The sequence below is a fragment of the Dermacentor albipictus genome, chromosome 3 (genome assembly GCF_038994185.2).
Source record: "Dermacentor albipictus isolate Rhodes 1998 colony chromosome 3, USDA_Dalb.pri_finalv2, whole genome shotgun sequence".
Classification (NCBI taxonomy): domain Eukaryota; kingdom Metazoa; phylum Arthropoda; class Arachnida; order Ixodida; family Ixodidae; genus Dermacentor; species Dermacentor albipictus.
In genome coordinates this window covers 94,117,559-94,140,929 of record NC_091823.1, presented here as the reverse complement: position 1 = coordinate 94,140,929, position 23,371 = coordinate 94,117,559, and the positions used below count along the sequence as shown (strand labels likewise).

Here is a 23,371-nt window from a genome sequence, read left to right as displayed (position 1 = left end):
CGAGCTGTTTCTAAGGCGTGCGTCTCTTGCTCAGGCGCACATTTCGTTGCCGCGCCGAACGCTGCGTTGCTCGACGCTCACCGCGTCCAATGCGGGGCGCGTAGTCGCTGCGCCGTAGCCCATTGTCTACACCCCTTGGCGGGTCGACGGGAACGCTGTCGCGTTGCACTCTTGAAGGCGAAGCAGTAATGCATGAGTTGTTTCTTCGTCTAGCCGAACCAAATATAGCCAAGCAACAGCAGTTGACCAGGCTAAACGGTGGTTCAACAACTAAAATAAAGGCTAGTATGCTTCGCATCCTGGGCTTAACCTTACCTAAGCCACAGCCATTTTTTATTCAGCGTCTTTTTTCGCTTTGTTCATCGCTTTTTCTACTGTTTTCACACTTGCAGTGAAGTACACGACCGCCTATATTCTATGATTAGGAAGTTCGTTAGCTGCTCTGATAACGAACTAAATTTCCTCACCTCGAATAGAATCTCCGACGTTTGTGTGAAGAGTCCCACGGCAAGGTCCCCGACAGCAAGGTGCAGGATGAAGAGGTTGACGCGCGACGATGAACGCATCGCGGCGCGTGGTCGTGCCAGCACCGCCACGATGGCTGCGTTTCCGGCCAACGTGAAGAACATGATGACTGACAGTGTGACCACGCGCTGCACCAGCGGACCATCCCACACTGCGGAGTCCGGGAAGATCACTACGGCGGTTGCGTTTGTGGAGTCATTGTTGGTGGGAGACGCCAGCGCGCCTGGCAGAGGCACGCCGCCTAAGCCGCGCTCGCCGCATCCCCGGCTTGACATTTCGGCCAAATGGCCAGGACAGGGCTCTTGCTGGTGCTAGTGCGAACAGCTCCGTGGTCTCGTCATTCTGGCGTGTTTGGCATGACAAATGGGGAATTCTGCAAGAAAAAAAGGCAACACAGAAGAGAGAAATAAAGGAAAACAGCAACTGAACGTAAATACAGGAGAAAAACACCGCTATGTACAGATGATTAACCAACGAAACTGAAACGTGCGGCCCCGGTGTTTATCACTGCGTTAATCCCGATGGTTCACTAAACTACGGCTTGGTAGGCGGACGGATCGTCGGTACGCAGTTGCTGCTTGCGCTCGGCTACGCGGGCCTGTTCTTGTGCCCCGGCTACAGCATCGCCACGGCGTAGACGAGCTCGTTTCCCGGTTCTGCCGGCGGCGTTGCTGATCGAAGGCTGCCTGCTCCTCAGGGGTACGTATGACGAGGGGCCTACCCATTTTGGAGCCACGCCGAAATTGCTGCGTGAGAGCTCGGCTGCGACGGAGAACAACGACATCACTACTGGCACTGCCAATCGCGTGCCCCTTTTTCTCTTCTTTTTTGCACATGCGCATGGGGTTGCGCCAGAGGAGTTTTCTGCGTATAGTCTGCAGACCGATTGACGAATCGGCTAGCCATAAGCAGCTTCGTTGGAAAAAGACAACTGTGTGTTCATTCGCAAAGCTATGGATGCTGTGTTATGTGCAATAACCTACACAGCACGTAAATCCCAATACATGATGAACCCTTACCTCCTCTACGTATATGCATACGTGAAAGACCTTCCCACGACAAGCATACATTCTCTAAAGCAATAGACAAAGGGTGATGGAGTTAAAATGGCCGTGAAGCCACGATTGGTATGCATCAAAGCAGATGCTGCGCACATGTTATTTTTGGAACATGAGCTGAACTTTCCTGGCAACCAATTATTTAACGAAGCGTCATTATAAAATTCCTACGTGTAAACAGTATCTCGATCAGAATGCTTAAACTTAGCTCAGTTCAGCTGAAGAACGTAGTCTGGTGCTACAAATGCATCAACCCGTCTCCTAAAATTAGGCTATTGTGAACAAAGGCCACATTCAGCGATCACCATCTCAGGCTGAAAACAGTTGAAAAAATCGAGTATAAAAAATACCTTCGATCGAAACTCGCGAGCTTAAAGTACTGGTTTCATGCGCCGTTCTACTGAGAAGCTCACAAGCATGTACGCTACAGTTCTCCAGTGTGCCGGGAAAAAGAGCAGGGTCAACCTCCTAGGCGACAAAGGTGCGGAGACCCGAACTGCAATGACCGCAACGTTCAAGTGCCTATTGAAGAATAACGGATTCTCCGCAGGTTGAGCCAAGCATTAACTCTTCACATTATCGCACTGCTTTAAGGAACGTAGCTGAATCTTGCAGCGCTGGCATGTTCTCAAGAGGCGGAGGAGGACGATTGTTGCTTTTTGCAGTTTGTTCTAGGCTTTCAAAATATGCTGGCCCTTGCTACTAATGATTGGTTGTAAAATCTGGTGCCCTTCACAGCACATAAAGGGAAGTCTAATAACGAGGCTCCCTTGCAACCGAGGACGAACACGCTACATGTCATTGATTTCCCCTTATCCTACCAGGCCTCCCATACTGCTCCTGATTCGCGTTAACCAGCGCATGCTCAAAGTTTGATCTTTCTATGACGTCAATGTTTCGTGGTGACCCGCATGGCATGGGTATTTCATTCAATAAACGCAATCAGCAGCAATTACTGGCTCTTCCTCAAAAACCTAAAGGATGACAGGAATTCTGTGATGAACTAAACATTAGCCCGCAGCTAGTAGTGAAAGAATACGTATTCTTGAGCAAGTCAAAGTAAAATAGAAACAAATTTTCACTGCCTCGCCGCATGCTCAAATCATGGTATTAGAAAAACGCAAGGATGATGGCGTGTTTCGCAATCATGACTGATCTCGCAGGGCTCGCTCGCACGCATCCAGCCGAGCATTGAGCTGACTGGTGGTTTTCACTCGAAGTACCAAGAGCGGTTTATCGAAGATCCTGAGCAAACATATTTTCCGTAACTATACTGCCTATATTCCTCTAGAACAAGCTTAGAATGAGGCGACTATACCAGCCTAATTTTGCGACACCATTTGATGAACTGGTATTGAAGTGGCGTTAAAATGAACTCAAGCAATCTAAACAATAGGGTGTCGCAGTCTTCATATTCAAGATTTCGTGGTGTAGGAAGCGGCGATTTCCCAATGTAACCACCTAAGGCTTTTGTTCTTGTGATACCGGTTCTCAGCAAGAAAGTTCGTTAGTGCCACCGAGTACCGGTTTCTCAGAACGGCGCCTCTTATGTTTTCTTTTATTCCCTACTTTCACATGAAAGACGCCGTGGGTTTTCATCTACCCATCATGCAATTGTTTCGCCAGTTGTTAGCAAAGGCGTGGGCGTGCAAAGCAGTGCTTTGCACACCCACGCCTTTTCTGAGGTGGTCTGCATTGAGATGTTTTTAATTGGCCATACTGTTGAATTGAGGCTTTCAGAATGCGTGCTGTGATGCTTACGACCTTTCGGTCTCTCTCTACTGCTACAGACATTGAAGCACTTATGCAGTTGTCCACTTTTTAATGTGAAATGCTTTCTTTAATAAGGCCTAGCAAATTTAGCAGAATTGCCTCACTTCGGGTCAGTTATCTGGCAAGGTGGACGCCATTTGCAAGAAAAAATAAGGCAATGTTTTCACTAACCAACTACATTATTTACTTTTCAAATTAGAAACTTGTTTATGTGGGAAAGTTGAAAGGAATCGTTATGAAAGCATAGCTTGATGTCCCTACATTTTAAAATAGACAAGTACACCGAAATACCTGCCGTCAAATTATTCGCGATACGTACTAGATTAGGCACGTGGCACCGCAAAGCACTGCCTGCCATCCAACCCATATGTGACGTCGAAGGCTCATGTAAAATGAGAATGCCATTGTGGTTCCTCCTTCCTGAGATCTCATGCCGATTGGTGCTTCTCGCAGTTCTTCTCAAAGGGGTGCTTCTAAAAGTCACTTTGGCAGCAGGCGCGAGATAGACCGCCTTATCGCGCGGTATGGCGAAACTTTATTTTACATCACCTATGCTACGTCTCCAGGGCGTTCTTTTTCTTTTTCATCTGTTTGTGTTTTTCTACCCGGCATTGCGGGAAGGGTAAGTGGAAACAAAGATGGAAAGAATATCGCTGAGACTAAGCTAAGGCGTGAAAAAAGAAGAAATAGAGGAGGCGGGGAACGTCTTCAAGAACTGTGACATCTTTAATAGGCCACCTTGAAGTGAAAGCATCGAGTGCATTGAACGACTTGGGGTGTGACGGCTGTACGGTGCGGTGTTCTAGGGCTGTCTCCTCCGAAAGCGGCCGGTCGTCGAGACTGGTCGGTGCGTTCGCGAGTGGCTGCCTGCTTGCCCTCTATCTACAACAACGGCAAAGAACACGCCCAATAGTTCCATTGCTGCCGCAGTAGCCAGAAACAATGACTACATGCCCTTTTAGTGCGCAAAACTAATTATATTTGGAAAGTGACGTCAAATAAGGCGCAGTTGGGCAAAGTAGTGTTTTTTCGGACTGATATTGTCCAGATGGAGAATAAAGTAGAAGACAGGGGTCCAGTCGACGCGTAGGTGTGTGCTGGAGGCCATACTGCAAGGATTGTGCGGCATCATTCGCAAGCACTCTTAGTTTCACGGTTGCATAAGTTCTTCACAGTGGGCTCGGTTTCTGCACGTTCTCCTCATGAGCAGATCGAGTAGCTTCATAGGCACGTTCGCTGCCAATTATGCCACAGGGATTAGGGTGCCACTGATTAGTGACGTCATGCCCTTGCTTGAAGAGGCGACGAATTAGCTCTCGGGTTTCTAGAACTAGTTGATCGCAGGGTTTACGCGTAGTTCCCAAAGCAAACAGCATATAGAGCTGCTTTGGAGTCACTGAAAACACTTCATTTTCGAGATGGTGTCAGCAAGCTCCACGGCTGCCGAAGTCGTCTGGTCAGATGTCTTGAACTTTACGACAGTGAATCTCGCAGGAAAAATTGTTGATACCGCAGAGTCACCCTAAGGGCTTGAGCCATCAGTGTACTGATGGGCCTGATTGTTGTAAAAAGCAAGTTATGCTATTTAGAAAAAGAACCGGAGCTATTTGTTAGGATACATAGAAATTTACCGGCGTGTATTAGTTTCGTGAACTCGTATTGTGACCTCGTATGAATAGAGAAGAGCTTTAAACTTCTCCACTTAGAAGCTTCGAAAGTGGAAGAGGACAGGTCATAGCTGTCGACAAACAAGCAGAATAATACGCACATGAAGGAGACAGACCTGCTTGCACCATTTGCTATGGGTGATTTGAAAAAAAAAAGATCAGGGACAGTTCCAGTAATGAAATGCTGTTGTGACAACCAAAGATTCTCCACTCTGTGCCCTTACATGTCAAATTTTATCAGTTAAGAATTTTTTCGGGTCAAGCTGCTCGGATGCGGTCACAAACATTTGCCAAGAATTCTCGCGAAGTCTGCTCAAGTGTTCTCGTCCATATTTCGCCTGTCTGCATAATGTCTGTGTAAACCAAAATGCGCGTAAACGCGCCGTACAGATTGATTACCCGCACAGTATCGCGGAACAGGAAGTGTGTATTTGTGTTAATCTGAGCTGTTCTTAGATAAGCCTATAGCTTACATTCATTAAACTTAACTTGCATAAGCTGCTTTCTGCGGTTGGCCATCACCTCGGTGATTGTATGGCTAAAGCGCTGGTTCTACTATCGAAAGCTGCAGCCGCATTAACCGTTCTTGTGCGAGCAAAATTAATTCGTTGGATACTGGAATACTCAATCAAACTGAACACATAAAACTTTGACTGTGAGCATTGCGCAGGCCCCTATAAACACAGAGTCATCAATAGGCCTGCATGTTCTGCGTTAAGAAGAAGTTCTAGCTAGGGGCAAATTCCAATGTCCCTATTCAAACACCTACAAAACATGTGTTTATGAAGCAACCAATGGACCAATTTCAATGGAATTTGCTTTTTTTGAGGGAGTGATATGATGAAATTGTAGTGACTCTAGCAAAGAAAATTATTATTATTATTAATATTAATATTATTGGCATCTCTTTTAAACGGGGCGGTGACAAGTAGTAACCTAGCCTGCTTGATATAATCAGGTATGCTGCACTTGCTTTTTATTCTAGCATTTTTGTTCACATCTCCTTAATTTTGCTTTTTTTGCTTTTTGAAAAATTTTCTTTTTTTTTGTGCACCCTCCGTGGTTGCTCAGTGGCTATGGTGTTGGGCTGCTGAGCACGAGGTCGCCGGATCGAATCCCGGCCACGGCGGCCGCATTTTGATGGGGGCGAAATGCGAAAACACCCGTGTGCTTAGATTTAGGTGCACGTTAAAGAACCCCAGGTGGTCAAAATTTCCGGAGTCCTCCACTACGGCGTGCCTCATAATCAGAAAGTGGTTTTGGCACGTAAAACCCCAAATATTATTATATTATTTTTTGTTGTATCGCTACACGTATCTGTGATGGATCCGGTTGTATGAATATCTTCGCTGTCTTTTTTTTTTTTTGCTTCCTTAAGAAGTGTCCACGCGATTCATCGCCGCCGCCACCGAGCCTGCGTGCGGGCTGCTAAATGCATGGCGCGCGAATGTGTGCGGGCTCCTTTCTCGCGCTTATTTCTGGACATGCTGCGCAATCTAGTGGCGCTGCAGAGAAGTCCGCGCGTGACCTCGATAAAGAAAAGCGTGGTGCACCGGTGCTTGCCAACGCTGGGAATTGTTCCCTCGCTTTCCGCACCGACTGTGGCCCATACTTAGTGACCCAAGTTGGCGAGACTTTCATTGAAGAGCGGCACATACTCAATTTATTCATGACACAGCTTGCTAAAGCGTCGCGTTGCTATCGCTGAGCAGCCCATGTGGCACAGGTTCGATACCGCTCGGCAGTGGAAAAATTTAAGGGATCTTTCTGCCCTTCTAGATGGGCACATTTCCAGCGACACATACCTAGCTACCCAAGTTGGTGTCAAACACCAACTTGGGTAGTGGCACAGACCTACCAGCACATATCCAGTGACCTATAACTGCATCAAAGAAGTTCATTCACGATCAGCACGGACCGAGTGGTGCATACCCAGTGCTCTAAGTTGGCGCCAAAGAGTTTCTTCGAAAAGCGGTACAAACCCAGTCCCGCATCTACAGCTACCCATGTCGGGATGAAACAGGTTCGTTAAAGAGCGGCACCTACGAACACATTAGCACTTACTCGGTGACATAAGTTGGTCCGCTGGTTGGTTTAAAACCCTGTTGCCTCAGCACAGCAGCCCGATGCGCTAAATATACTACCACGGACGACCCAGTGATCCAGATACGCCGGGAAACTGGTAAATACACATAGACATGTCCCGCTCAATGTACTTGGAAGTGTCATATGAATGCTAACGCAATAAATATAGTTTATCATTAGTTTTACAGTATTGCATAAGCTACGGCCGCTGTTTTCCTGCTCTCCATGCATACATAAGATGAATTTCTATGCGAGAAGTCTTCTGCAGGTGCCACGATTGCCATCAGACGATGGAAATTGCCGCAGTGGTGGTGATGATGCACGATGGACGTTCCGAAAGTAAGTTTCGTAATTTTTTCTTTCTTTTGAAAGAGAAGATGGTACACCAGGTAAAACAAACAATCGCCATAAGAATCCACGCCCTCTGCTGGTTCAACTACGGAAGGAGCGTCAGCGGAGGAGGAATGACGCACGCGCAGAGCGCCGAGGAAGAGAGAGTGGCAGCGGACCGGCGTGCCCGAGGTCGTTCGAGTACAAATCATGATGGAAGACAGGCTAGTGCTGACAACGTGGCCGCTAATAAATTTGCGAGCTGTTATCCGGTATGAATGGGCACCCATTCCTGCATTGAAAGCCGCACTCTCGGGAAGTCACTTCCAAAAGAATGCTGAGGTGAAGCAGGCTGTGCGACAATTCCTTGCGTAGCAGGGCATCGAGTTTTATATACCAGAACAGTTTCTTCAAACACATTGCACGCTACGTGAATTGTCTCAATGTCGGTGGCGACTATGTAGGAAAATAGTGCATGGTGTATAGTTTATGATGCCATCGCGTATGTGTTGTTTTTCACAATAAAGTTCCGTGTGAAAATAAATTATGAAACTTACTTTCGGATCGTCCCGCCTATCGACTATTATGTACTATAATGAACTAAGGTAACGGACTCCGGCGAGTGCGTGTGGAAAAGTATGCCAGCGCCACCTAGCTCCGCGCCGCTCAAGCTTGTGTGATATCAATTCCGGCGCAGTACGCCTGTGCCAATGTGATTTAGACAAATAATATAGGAATGCACATGCGTTCTGCTCGTGAGATCATGTGCAAGGGGAGGGGAGAAGGTATTGCTTTTGCTCCTGCATAACTTTTCTCTATGCTTGAACACAATTGCGTAAACCATCGTTACTGATCGAAATGAGTGAAAGAACGATGTTCGATAATATTGGCTAGGGCACAAGCCCTAGCCAATTTATCCCTATTGCCCTGTCGTTGTTTTTTCCTTCTTGTTATTCTCAGCTGGTTTTCTAATTCATTTTGAGTCCTACACAACGCCTAACGGAGAAAGCGAAAGGTTATAGAAAGGTTTTACATCATCATTATTTGAGTGCCTTCTGCAAGGAAGCGCTTTATCGACCGATGGCGAGAATACTGCTGTCACAGAAAGCACAACATGTTCAGTCTGCTCTACACCTGAGTGCGCTCGGATGAAACACAACGTAAAAATATAGCAAACGCCAGCGCATGAAGCCCGGACGCACGCCTCCCCATCGCCTTTTAACCACAGTGTGCAGGCGACGAAGGACTCCTGTTTATACAGAGTCACAGAAATAAGATTAGAAAAGGAAAAGTTCCTGTGTTTACTCTACTAAAGCTTTCAGAAACATTCTTGGGGGCATGATTTTAGAACGCCGTTATGCGAAGCTTGTCCTTTGGTTGTTATGATTTGCTTACGCGGGACGGCTTCCGCCTCTCCGACACAAAAAAAGAGAGATACGCAAAACCGCAAAGTAGTCACCTGTATGTGCCACCGCAAAGACGGACTTTTTTCTTTTGCCGCAGAGACGGTTTAAAAACCTGTTTGGAATTGAACGTCGCAGTGAAACTGTCAACAACAGTGGTTGCAGGGAACTTTTATGGAGTGACAGCTGCATATGGTACCTACAACACTTATCGTCTGCCCCACTGCCTATATTCTTTACTTTCTACGTGCCTGCACACCTGCCTGCGAGGCCATGGTGAGGCTAAGCGGTGGTCCACTCAAAGGCTTGATTTTGCTCTCCGAGGTATGCGTTTGGGGGCATGGTCATGTCACAAGCTAGCGTTGTCATATCTCTAAATCATGCTTACCCCATACTTAGCGTACTTTATGAGAACGCTGAACTGAAAAGCTTCATCAAAAACTTGGTATGGTGCAAAAACTGGTGCTAGCTAATATGACATCAGAATATTTGAGCTCAGCAGGAACGTTAGAAACACTATGAATACTAAGAGAGGGTTATACTACTGCGTATAAAGTTACGCGAGCACTACTGGCTTTAACCATTTGTATTGTTGGGCAATTCTTGTCTTAATTGTTTGGCATATTCAACTTTGCACGTCTCGTGCGCTGACTCCCGCTTTTGCCTGTAATCTGTGTGCGTGTTTCACATAATCTATGCATTTTCTTCAAGCGAGTCCATGTTCATCTTTACAGCATTGCGGCTTCAGTATACATGCATGCGTCGGGACTTCGAATAGGGTGTGGAGCAACTTGTCGTCGCATTTGTCTCGGTAAGTTTTAGCGTGTCATGGATTATGCAGGGTTCATTTACTGTTTAAGATTGAAAGTTATCTCAATTGCATTTGAAAAGGCCTTGAAATATAAAGTCCCCTTGCATCATTTTAAATCAATTTTTTACAAAACAATTCTTGGGCCGTAGGTGAGGAAGTAGTTGGTCTGTTAAAGGGCCTTTACTTTTGAGGCTCCTTATTCGTACTTAAGGCTCCACCTGGGAATTAAGGCAGGAGCCAAAACTTCTACTACAACCGATGCCACGAGGGAAATCATGCAGTGCCACCTACTAGAACTTAGCGATGCTATTTTTTTCGGTACATTTTCTTTGCTGCTATATAGGACACTAGCCGACAGTGAATACGGTGAGCTAGTGGCTAGACAAGGTGGCGTTGTCGTGGTAATGTTGATTTGTTGGCACCGATGTTGTCGATGCTTTTAACGCTGTTTTCCACCAACCAATTTATTCTCCACGATTTCTTTATTGTGGGTGGGACATCGCTGAGGGTTATCATCATCATTGTCATGTGTCACCGACGCTCTTTTCACGAGCAAGGCAACGAAGAACTGTGCGCAAACATGTCGCTATACTGTCAAGAAGAAGTTACATGTGATGCACTTAATATAACCCCTGCCAACTGCAGTATTTTATTTTTGACATTCATGCTTCGAATTAATCCATTGTTATACTACCGCACCCCTCCTTTTTAACAAACCACTACGTTCTTGTCCATTTGTCCTGTAGAAGGTGAACGCAATCAGACAGCAGACATTTTGCCAACGATGCACATAGTGTAATGCTCGCCCGCTGCGCTATTGGTGATTCTGTCCTCTGAAATACGTGCACAGATGTCACCACTTTCAGGATCTATGTAGAACACAATGCATTGCACGAAATGCCCGATTCTGTTACGTCCACAGGTTTGCGCGCTCGGCTGCAAAACTTCGACACGGTCAAACACGAGCACCTCCTCGACTCTGTGACCAGACTGAACCTTGGCGAACGCTTCCATGCGTACGTGAGCTCTTTCCTAAGAGATCGCAAGGCCACGATCAAGTTGGGCCAGATCAAGTCGGACGGATACGCGCTGGGAGCCTGCGGCACGCCGCAGGGTGCGGTGTTATCTCCACTGCTCTTCAACATCGACATGAGAGACCTATCAGTCCGACTCGACCGAATCGGGCCCGCCAATCTTAATCACGCTCTCTACGCGGACGACATCACCGTCTGGTGCGGCGGTGGCTCGGACGCAGCGGTGGAGCGGGCCCTGCAAGAGGCCTTGCACGTCACGGAAGAATTCCTCGAGGGCACGGGACTGGTCCTCTCGCCGACCAAGTCGGAACTCTTGCTGTATCGGCCCGACAGAAAAGGCCGAAAGTTCGACACGACGCTGGACCAAGAACCGATTGAACTCAGAACGAAGACGGGTCAGCGCATCCAGAGGGTGGATTCTCTCAGGGTGCTCGGACTGGTCCTCAATGCAAAGGGCAGCAACGCGCAAACGATCGCGCGCCTGAGCGCGCAGACGGAGAACATGCTCAGACTCGTTTCGCGAGTGACGAGCAGGAAGGGGGGCATCAGCGAAGCTAACCTCATAAGGATCTACCACGCCTTCCTCATGAGCCATATCAACTACGTGGCTTCTGCGCTAAGCTGGTTGCGGTCGGAGGAGAACAAGATCGACGCACTCATGAGGAAGAGCAATAAACGAGTCCTCGGCATCCCCGTGACGACCAGCACGGAGAAGTTGATGCAACTCGGGGTCCACAACACCCTGAGCGAAGTGATCGAAGCACAGAAAACGGCACAGATCGTTCGCCTCTCTACTACCAAGGCCGGCCATCGAATACTCGAGATGGCGGGTCTGGCAGCCATGGCCGAGGAGTCGTGCGAAGTCCCGCTCTGCGAGGGTGAAAGGGACACCTTTCGAGTCTCCCCCTTCCCGAGGAACGTTCATCCACAGCACAACGAGGCCCGGCGCGCAGCCAGAGCGCGAGCACTCATCAAGACTGCCCTGCAGAACCCAGAGCTCGCGTCCTTTGTCGACGCGGCGCGGTATCCCGGATCAAACTCCTACGTGGCCGCGGTGGTTGACCCCCAGGGCAAGATCCTGAATGCGGCGTCTATACAACGCTCGACGGCGTCCGTCGCAGAGCAAGTCGCAGTGGCGCTGGCTCTGTGCGAACCCGGGCGCACGCATATCTTCACAGACTCCAGGTCGGCGGCGATGGCCTTTCTCGCCGGCTCGGCCTCGGCCGACGCTGCAGCAGTGCTGAGGACCCGCAAGACAGGCACGGCCCGTCACGTCATCACTTGGTTCCCGGCTCACATGGGCCGGAACGTCTCCCCTGGCTCGATCAACCCGAATGAGCTGGCCCACGACCAGGCGCGAGGTCTCACCAACCGCGCCGGTCCGAGGGGCCCAGCTTCGCAGGGGATCGACCGAACCACGGACCCGCTGCTAACTTTCCATGAGATAACTGCTCACTACCAGCTGGGACGCAGACAGTTTCCGGCTCCTCACCCGAAGGTAGGCAGACCCCAGGCGTCGGTGCTGAGAATGCTGCAGACGGGCTCCTTTCCGTCTCGCTCAAGGCTGAGCCACTACACTCCGGGTGCGGATCCCCGCTGCCCAGACTGCGGCGAGGAACGATCCACTTTGAACCACATGCTGTGGCAATGTTCTGTGTTGCGCCACTCGCCTTTCAACAGGCAAGAAGATTGTGATGAAGCCGTCAAGAGCGACAGGCTTCAAGTCCAACTTCGGGCTGTCCAAAGGGCCTGCGCCAGGGCTGAAGATCACGGTCTTCCGTCCCCGGCGCGGGTGCGGCCCGCGACTACGACAACGTAGTCCCTTCGGACCAATTAAAGTTTCTTGTTTGTCTGTCTGTCTGTCTGTTCAATGACATGAGTTCAAATTGTGGTGGAGGTGACTGAGAAGGACTTTTGTTCCCACGGTGGCAATGGAAATTAGTGATCGGAATTCTTGCCAATCAATTCTACACATATAGAATATATATTGCCAATAAAAATTTTGTACGACAGGTGTTTTACCTCACAGCTTTTAGAAAACTCCGGCTCTAGAACGCGAACGAATACGTTTGCATAGCTGAGGCCAATTTTCGTGCCGATTGGTGCTGCCCTGATGAACACAAACTGCTTGTCATTAAATTTGAAAGTTATATGTAAAATAAACATTTAGTAAATACATTGACAGCTACCGTAAGTATCCTGCCACACTGTCGTAAGCGACCAAGCGGGCTCATAGATGTCTCGCCTTGAAGGTGATATTTTAATTTGTCGCTGCTACTGCAGCGTAACCTTATCTTTTACCGTCCTGGCGAGATAGCTGCGTAAGAAAAATAATGAGGCCGGGACTGCTTGTTAGGACGGACACAAATATTCTTGGCACGAAAAAGAGAAGGAAATGGCAAAAGATGCCTCCAATTTTCTTTTTGCCCAGGAGAGCTATCGGATTTCCGATGCAGTAAGAAGAAAAAGTGTACTGGGTACTGTTTCCACACGACAGGAGAGCACTGACGGCTGGCTCCGGGCATCGCCATGTCCTAACCCGCGGAGCGAAAAAAAGAATTCGTGGGCCACAACATTTATAAGGGGACAGATCACCAGTGAAGGAGTTTAGGCTCCTTACATGGGCTGCATAGACGGGCTAAATACATTATGAAATCATACAAATTTTTTTAATGCGAATCCACACTATATACGTCGTGCCACACCAGACTTATGCGTTTCTATTTAGGCCCAAGATAGTAAACTTATTTATAGAAATTGGCGGAGTTTTTGAAGCCTGCCTCCCCTCCACCGCGGATCGGCCCGGTATTGCGCGGTCTCCGGGATCGGTGCACACATTCCTGTTACCCATACGGATGCATGCAGGCCAGGGTACCTCCCCCCCTCTCCACCCTCCCCTTGGAACGCATGCCGGGATGCATATACGAGCTTGAGGTAAACAGCTTCGCTGTAAAAGAATGCAGATATTATATGACGAGGACTTGTGGGACAAGGTCGTTCCTCTCGTACATTGCCGCGCACAGAATTTGAAGCCAATTGTGATAATACAACATTTAGCATATTGATGGGTTACCACGACGTGAACTGACCATGATGTATCGTATGTGGCTGTCGTTGCATTTACGAAATGACATGCCTCACTTATTGGAATGGCCAACAGCCCGATGTGCGAAAAATGCAGCAGCGGTGACACGCTCGCACACATATTCTGTGTCTGCCCGTATTAATGTGCCCGGAGACAAGTGACGTGCAGAGTGCTGGACCAATTGGAAATTCCTCCACGACTCGCAATAAAGATTGTCACATCCCATTCTAAAGCTGAAGAAAGTGCTACTAGCCTGGTTCTATTAAATATTGTTACGCTGCCGAAGTCACATATATTTATAATATTTACAAGTGAGACAACAATGCATAAACGAGATGGTCGTTGAGGCCGATGTCTCCTCTGAATATCAAATCGTCTTCTGAGTGGCGCCACTCCTGGTTGCTCCGTAACATAACTCTCGCCTGTAAAGGTGCCGTCTCGACGCTACTATAAGGGAGCTGAACTCGCGGCAAAGTAAGGTTTCAGCCGGGACGCATGCAGAACGTCCGTGGGAACACGAGAGTCCAGCGGAGTGATCTGGTACTTCACATCGACAAGCTGCCCCATTATCGTGTTGCCCGGCAACAGTTTTTCGCACAAGCCGACGCGGCGACATAGTGTCCATAAGAGAACAATGGAGCCAATCGCACTTCCATATGTCGGCTGTCGTACGAGACATCCTGCGTGGCCTGAGACTTAGTGCGCAGGGAGCTGGCAATTTGCCGTGCCATGTGAGCCCGGGCGAAGACGCCTTGAGCATGTTCAGTGGGAGTGTTCATCGAGGTCGAAAACAGTATGTCAAAGTGCAAAAAAGGGTGTCGGCCGAACAGGAGGCATAAGGGTGAAAAGCCAGTGGTCTCGTGACGGGACGAATTATAGGCCAAGGTCCCGAAAGGGGGTGTGCTGCCCAATCACTGTGGTCGTCAGGAACGTACAAAGACACCATTTCTTTTTTTTAATTATGGAGTTTTACATGCCAAAACCACTTTCTGATTATGAGGCACGCCTTAGTAGAGGAGCCCAGAAATTTCGACAACATGGGGCTCTTTAACGTGCACCTAAATCTAAGTACACGGGCGTTTTTGCATTTCGCCCCCATCGAAATGCGGCCGCCGTAGCCGGGATTCGATGCCACGACCTTGTGCTCAGCAGCCTAACACCATAGCCACTGAGCAACCACGGCGGGTGACAGCATTTCTGTCAACGTGCAGTTGAGCCGCTCCATCAGGCCGTTTGTCTGTGCGTGGTAGGCAGTGTAAAACTTGTGCTAGGCAGAAATGGAGCGAAGTAGGTCTTCAACTACTCGGGACAAAAAAGTGCGACCGCGATCAGGGAGGAGCTGCCGGAGTGCGCCATGACGGAAGAAGACGTCATGTAGAAGGAAATCTACCACCTTAGTTTCCCAGCTTGTGCGGAAAGCTCGCGTGATCGCGTACTGGGTCGCGTAATCAGTCGCGACAACGACCCATTTATTGCCAGATTTCGACGCCGGAAAAGGGCCGAGAAGATCTAGAGCAACGCCAAAGAATAATTCTGAGGGCACATCGATGGGGTGAAGGCGTCAGCCAGCAGCACAACAGGTTTTCGCGGCGCTGACAAGAGCGCGCAGGCTGCAACGTAGCGGCGCGCAGATCGGTACAGGCCTGGCCACTAGAAGCGGCGCCTTAAGCTGTCGTAAGTATGCGAAACGCGGAGGTGGTCTGCGAGTAGGGGCATCATACAACTGCTCAAGAGCTGATGTCCGGAGATGTGGTACAACAAGTAAAAATTCTGGTCCTTCAGAGCGCAAGCTGCGACGGTAGGGAACGTCGCCGCGGAGCATGAACATGCGCAGTTTGGGCTCCATGAGAACACCTAAGCAATGAGATGGTCGATGCGAACACGTAAGCAGACATAACGCCGTTATTTAGAGCGGATGTCGTGTAGATCAGAAATGGTCAGGACGCAAGAGTCGGTGTCATGCGCATCATATTTAGGGCAATCGACATGATGACGGGAGAGGCAGTCGGTGTGCTTGTGCTAATGGCCTGACTTGTATAAAACAGTAAATGAATATTCCTGGAGCCGTAGCATCCATCTACCCAATCGTCCTGTGTGGTGTTTAAGCAAGGAGAGCCAGCACAAGGTGTGGTGATCGGTAACCACGGAAAATGTGCGGCCGTATAAGTAGGGGCGGAATTAGGCAACCGCCCGAACTAACGCCAGGCACTAGCGCTCGGTAATTAAAACATTGCTCTGGGCTGGTGACAGGAGGTGGCTGGAGTATGCAATTAAGCGCTCTGCGTCACGCTGCCATTGAACAAGCCCAAATTGCATGGCCACTGGCATCCGTTTGAAGTTCAGTGGCGGCAGATGGATCGTAATGAGCCAGCAATTCAGGAGCCGTGAGCAAGCGTACGACGGTGGAGAAGGCTTTGGTTTGAGCAAGGCGTCGTGTGAAAGCAACGTCCTTTTTAAGTAAGTCGGTGAGTGGGACAGCTGTTTCGGCGAAATTCTTGATAAAATGATGGAAATATGAGCATAGCCCAACGAAGCTTCTTATGTCTGTGGTATAAGGCGGAACAGGAAAGCTCTGGAAAGCGCGAATCTTCTCAGGGTCGGGTTGGACGCCGGCGGCCCCAAACGAGCTGGTACGTCTAAAGCGGGCACTTGGATGAGTTCAATTGAAGGCAGGCGCGTCGGAAAACAGCAAGAATAGCCTATAGAAGCGTTAGATGACTCGCGAAGGTTGGTTAAAAGATTATGACATCGTCTAGATAGCACAGACATGTTGGCTATCTATAGCCGCGAAGTCAGGAGTCCATTTTTTCGCAGGTTGCCGGGGCATTAGAACGGCCGAACGGCATGAACTTCTATTGATTGAGGCCATCAGCTGTTACGAACGCAGTTTTCTCAGGGCCCATGTCATCTACCGAGATTTGCCAATAGCCTGATCGGAGGTCTATCGATGCAAAGTATTTGGCCCCTTGAAAGCAGTCCAAGGCGTCATCAATACGCGGCAAGCGATAGACATGCTTGCTTGTGATTTTTTTCTCTAATCTGCAAAAAAAGCGCCCACTGCCCTGCTTCTTGACAAGGACCACAGGGGACGTCTACGAACTGCAAGATGGCTCGATAACGCCTTAAGTCAAAATCTTATCTATTTCTCGTCGTATCACTTGTCATTCAACATGTCAAACACATTGCGGCCGGCGGGCGCCGTATCAGACTGGAGTCTTCGGTGCTAATACGATGAGTTATCACCGATGTCTGCGCTAAACTGCGGCCGTCAAGGTAAAAAAATGTCACGGTAAGTTTCCAAGAGACATCGGAGGTCAGCAGCTTCTGCCGGATGAGGAGGTGCAATCTTCTTGCTAAGTTCGTCTGTGAGAGCCGGTGAATTGGATGTCCCTGTAGGGGGCGCAGGAATGTCGGCGTCAAAAGCCGATATCTCACAATCGTTCACATGTGAGATGTCGCCCAACGACATGCCTCTGGGAAAAATTTCAGTTGAACAGTTAAAATTAGGAGGGAGCGAAGTCTGATCGCCTGTAACAATGAGCACGGTATGGGGAACGGGCACATTTCAAGCAGTATAGTAGCGATGTGACACAGTACATAGACGCCAGTCAGGAACAGGTGGGAACGACTGTAGAGTGACGTATGTAGTGGCTTGGGGTGACAAGCGGATGTCTTCGGGAGAACATAACCGTGGTTGTGTGACTGTTGCACTAGAGCAACCACAGGACAGTTCAAGCTGGATAACACTGGACGCGAAATCAAAGAGTTATGAGTGGGACGATAAAAAGTGTAAGCCTAACAGGCACGTACCCAGAAGTGGGCGCCCCCCCGCCCACGTCACTACACCTCACACCTTCCTAAAGCGCTGCCAAATGAATGTTGAGACTTGGCAGCTATTAAGCGGTCAACACTTTGCTGCCTTTTTCACTCCTTTTGGATGGCGGTAGTTATCAGGATCTCTTGGAGTGCGAAGGCCAGTTTTCACATAGATTCGTTGCCCGCGCGATTACCTCGAGATGCGTTAAGTTGTCACCATCTATTCAGTGGTCACGCGCATCGCTATTGCTTTGTTAGTTCAACAGTCTTTCTTTAGTCTGATACAGGGACCAGGAGAGGGATTCGGTTTTTAGTCAGCTGGTCTGTATGCTTGTGGAACGAGTAGCGGCCAGAGAAAACACCAATCGCGTTTAACTTTTCCTCATACGCACTCATAAAAATGAATTACAAAAGTGCACCTGGACCTTACGGTTTGACATATACGACGCTCCGCAATCTCCCAGATGAAGGAATATCGGTCCTCTTCAACCTTATGAATGATGTGCCGGAAGCCGGAATTTTACCGGAAAGGCGGAAGGATTCCCTCACAATTCCCATCCCCCGAACAGGCAAGCCGGCTACTATAGCCAACGAATCTGCGCTTTATTTCATTAATGTGACATTTCGGCAGAATCAGAAGAAATGGAGGCCGAAAGACTGCACTGGCGTCTCAAAGTTGAACGAAAGCTCTATCCCACGCAAACAGGCTTCCGTGCTCTCTTGTCGGCTCAACACAGCCTCCTTATTATACGCGGAGGTCTAACCACTGAGCGCTTGCGAGTCCCACGAACACTAGCCACTGTTCCTGTACAGAAGGCGCTTGACAATGCATAAATAGATGCTGTGTTGCTAGAAGTGCACCCAGTAGTAATAGAAGGTCACATAGTGACATACCTCACGTCAAATATTGACAAACCACACCCTTAAAGTCAATATCGTGAATCGATTCTAACCGCTTCATTTCATCATACATGGCGTTCGGCAAGGCTCACTGTTGTCCGCTGTTATTTTTCACATAGCCATGCATCGCCTCCCATTTCATCTCGCAAGGATAGACAGGTTACATTACTCAATATGCGCAGACGACATTACAATATCGACAACAGGAAAGTCCCTTTTTAAACTACAATATGTCCTTCAAACAGCTTCAGATGCCCTGCAGTGTCATCTTCCAGCACTCAGGCTCCTTCCCTGTCTAAATAACAGTATGTTGTGCTTGGTCCAAAGGAGATGAGGGAAGAACCAGCAGCCATATTGAATGTACCGAATCTAAAACTAATCCCAAATAAAAAAAGTAGAAGACCTCAGATTCTTTGCACTGACTATATTGGACGCAGGCAACTACACTGCGTGCCTTCAACAGACACTTAGCCGCTGTGGAGCAACACAAGGACTCCTCTACTAGTGGTAAGTGGGGCCTCAAAGAAGACATTCTCATAGTAGTGATGAAAAATATTATGAAATTGAGAATTCTGTACGGTTTTCCTTACACGGCGAACCACGGTAACGATGCGTCGTCGCCTCGAAGCAACTCATCGTCAAAGTATACCTACAGCGTATGATTTGCCTAAGCACCCTCCGAACCACGTGCTTATTCGGAGGCACACATTAACGCGCTTCAACACTGTGGGAGGACGCAAGGTGTGTCCAGGTACAGCGGCTACCCGCTACGTCTTCAGGACGAAGAGTGCTCGTGCAGGTCAATGAGAATTCATAAGCTCCTCTTCCGCGAACACCTTCGGTGCCATGGCTGCCCGTAATGGCAGCCGCTGTTCACACCTTTCCAACCAACGTGGGAAAAAATAAACAAAGTTGGAGGCGTTACCATTACCGCATAGCTATCCTTAACGATGATACTGCTCAATGCGTTAACACGAATGTTGCGCTTTTACAGAAGCACGCCAGTACTACCTGGACGAAGAGTGACGGTAGCAGCATGGTGTTGGGAGCTTTGTTTGAGGGAGTCAAGGAATACACGTTTTCAGAGCTGGAGAATGGCGAGTAGAGTGACTTTCTTCAAAAGTAAAAGCAGGTTTGCCGAGTGGCAGCGGTGGTGGCCCAGTCGGGCAGCCGCTTCGCTTCCATTAGTAAGCAGGGAACAATTATCCCCACGGCTAAACAAACTGTATTTCAAGGAGCTAGGGGCAATAACCCCCACCATGGGGAAAGCGAAGTGACGAATGGTCGCTACGACGGTAAGAACTACTCGTAGCACAACAATAAATACGACCAATGCAGAGCTACAGGTGATTCTATAGGTTGTCCAAGGAGCCAGAAATGGTCGCCTCGAGCAGCGCTGCCCTCTTGCTCATACATATGAATTAGCAAGACGTCGCACGCGAACGAAGCAAGATTGATGCACACCCGCTAGCAGCCGCCATCCACGAAGAAGCGTCAGTCCTGGGGCACAAGGGAACCTAGCTGCACACTCATTGGACACCGAGTCATAGGGGCACAAGAGAGAATGAGCGAGTGGACGTACTAGCGCGGGGAGTAAATTTATCCCGCCCCCGTTCTTCTTGCCACGCTTTCACTGCAGCCCAATCGGTAGAAGCCACAGCCGATGCCCTCCGGGCCTCATCACCGGGAACATGCAGCACTGCGCCATCTGCGCCCCGGCATGGCAGTCACGCCTGCGTTCACAACGCAAGACTTTGACAAGTCGCTGGACAAAACCTTTGGAATATGCGATACGGGTGAGCCAGCCATAGCACACCAGCTTCTATGGACATGTTCTAGCCTATTCTCACTGCGAAGGATCTGCCTTGCTGGGCTACAGAGGTCAGTCGTTACGTTAAACGACTGGATCCTTCCAAAGGCAACTCCGGAACACAGCGAAGCTATAAACGACACCCTACTGCGCTACCTATTCAGGAGCGAAACAATTAATCTCGTCTAGGCACCTCGCCAGAAGAGCCACTGGGGTTGGATTTTAATATACGTACATATTTGTTTTCAATTAATCGACGTATTTCTCTACATCTCTCTTTAGTCTGCAGGTGTGTAGACCAAACGTACGCACTCGTACACACACATACACACGCACGCATGCACTAACATGCAAGTGGAAAACAAGTACCGTATTGAACCAGCTCCGAGCGCAAGTCTTAACATAGCTGTGTTTTTTTTCTCCTTTTATCATACAGAAACAGATTAGGTTTTTGATGTAATGAATAATTCTTGCCTAACTTTCTTAACCTGTATTACTGTACTGTTGCTATACCGGTTTGCATGACAGTATATGTATTCAATGTTGTGCTATTGTGTATATTGAAGGAATATCAAAACATTCTGCACAGTGTTCAATATAGAGAATACACGTGAGCTCTTCGTAACGTTATTCGAAAGTCCTTTAGAGTATTTTCATAAAGCTTGTCAAAATTTTCCAAGGTGTCTTTTTCTTTCGGTGGCCTTAACTATGCAAACTCCAATTAACGGATGAACAACTATCCCGTGAATTTTTTTTGCGCTCTCATTTTCCCCTCTAGCTCTACGAAAGAAAGTAGGCAGCTGTTCAAGGCGCTTTCACAGAACTAATTTGAAACTGAGCAGCATAAATGATGCCTGCGCAATCGCCATAGAAGTATTCACATTATCAATAGGGGCACCTGATTCCTAATGCGAGTCAAAATCAATTTAACCGATACATGTACAGATATTGAAGCTTTAGGGCCTCGTATCAAATCATGCAGACTTTATTTCATTGATTCTATGCTTGGCCACAAGTCTTAAACTCTCGGTAAGCTGTATTTATACGCCTCATAATGCCTTTCAGCAGATAGTGTGGTATGCCACACCCTGTTGGTTCAGCATCCAGTCCCGTGTGGTGCTTCTCTGTCTTTGTTTTTTCGTCAAAGCATGGCATCGCTTCTTTTGAAAGCACAGTCGCCCAAAAGCTGCATATGTTGCCGCAAACTAAATTTACTTCTTTTCCATTAGGAAACGTCTGCATGAACTGTAAAAACGGGTACTATGTTACCAATTCTCACGGTTCTGTCGTTGTTTGCTGGCGCCGTCGCTGTAGAAATATTTCTACACTATTTCCGTGACCCATAGAAATAGTGTGAATAGCACGCCCGCTAGTGTTATCCCCACAAGTGGGTTGCACCATTAAAAACATTGTGTGTAACACACGCAATTTTTGAGCAACAACCAAGAGAAAGAGGCACCATTATATAAAAAAATCTAGTATGATCTCTGAAACAAGAACTTTCACTAAATGGACCTGTCAATCAGCTCACCGGACACATGGGCGGATAGGTTCAACAGGTTATCCTATGTAAACCGGCAAAACGTTCATGTGCAATCCCAATATTTGCGGAAAAAGGCACCGAATTTGTCTCATATATCTATGTCATAGAAGAAAGTCCTCCTTCCGTGCCTCGTTACTATAAACTTGGCCGACCTTTAGCTGTAACCTGTCATCTTTGATGAACCTTCGTATATATTATGAAACGTTCAGCACCAGTTTAAAACTCACATGTCATGGTGCCTAGTGACGCTCACTTTCTGTTTTTGGAGCTGAAAAGTTATTCTAAATGGAATGATGTCTTCGCCTCAGGAGTACAGCGAGCAGCGTTATATTTAAATTACTATCTACTGTAGAAAGATGTACTATTTACCTGTGTAGCAACGTAAGAACTCGGAGGGTGTCGTAAGTAAAAAAGATATTGAGCAAGTAACTAACTTGTATGCAACGGTCTCGTTCACTGTAAGAACGTTGTAAAAGTAATCAGGTGGGAGATCACAAGTTCCGACGGCGGCAATAAGGCCGATTTATGTCTATTAAAGACTATTCTGTGGAAAGTGTTGAACGTATTTTACATACCGCTGGACCCCACTGACGCACAGCCAAGAAACTTTTCAAACAGTCTGATGACGTTCGGTATGACATCTTACTTTCTCGAAGAGCGACTAAAAGCGGAGGTGCTTGACATTTCGAACTATTTTGACTGAGAGAGAAAGAGAGAGAGAGTGAACAATAATGATAATTAGCAGTTTATTTCAAATGGGCCTAGGCCTTCCACGATGGGACATCGAGGCCTTGCCGCTTCTCCGCTTCGCAGGCCTGCTAGATAGCCCAGAGTTGGTCGTCGAGGTGGGAGCTGCGCAGGGCAGCGTGATATTTCGACGAGAGGGTCACGGGATCAAGGTCTGGGTAATGATGTTTGCATTCCCATAGCATGTGGGGGAGTATTGCTGATTGAGTTTTACAGATGATGCACGTTTGGCTTGGGTAGGTGTCGAGGTATATGATGTAACAGCGTGTGAGGGAGGGGTATGTACTGGTCTGCAATAGACGAAGGGTGGTAGCCTGTGCTCTGTTTATCTTGCCGTGTGAGGTGGGAAAAGTTCTTCTTTCGAGGTAAAATTACCTCACAAGGTCGTTGTATCTTGTAAGACGGTCGCGTCCTGCGGGTGCACCTGCACGGTCTCCGGCATGGTTGACTTCTCCTTGTGCTACGGGGTGTGTAACCTCATTGAGGTTGGTGAAGTGCGGGTGGACATCGCCGGCGTATGCTTGGATACTGACGAGGGTGATTTGATTTTCAGACGAATGCGGGGCTTGTTGTAAGGTACGCTGTCATTGTTGAGAAATACGACCCTTGATGTAGTTTTTGATTGATGTGCGAGAATCACTCACTATGGCGTGATAGGCCGAGTCAAGAGTGGCCAGGATGATGGCCACTTCCTCGGCCTTCTCGACATTTTGGCAACGATGCTCGCAGCATGTCGGAGGAAGCCGCCTGCTCTGGTAACCGCCGCAAAGCGACGTCCATCTTG

At 48.3% G+C, this 23,371-nt stretch overlaps 1 protein-coding gene across 2 annotated transcripts in view; it reads right to left on the bottom strand.

The window, feature by feature from the left end:
• The window catches only part of LOC135902936 (gonadotropin-releasing hormone II receptor-like), a 230,450-nt gene that overhangs the window by 45,306 nt on the left and 161,773 nt on the right, over nt 1–23,371 (bottom strand). For both annotated transcript variants that reach the window (XM_070535799.1, XM_070535800.1), the window contains exon 3: nt 468–898. In XM_070535799.1, coding sequence (XP_070391900.1) covers nt 468–800 — 333 coding nt within the window. In that variant the 5' untranslated portion in view covers nt 801–898. The remainder of the gene's footprint in view (nt 1–467; nt 899–23,371) is intronic.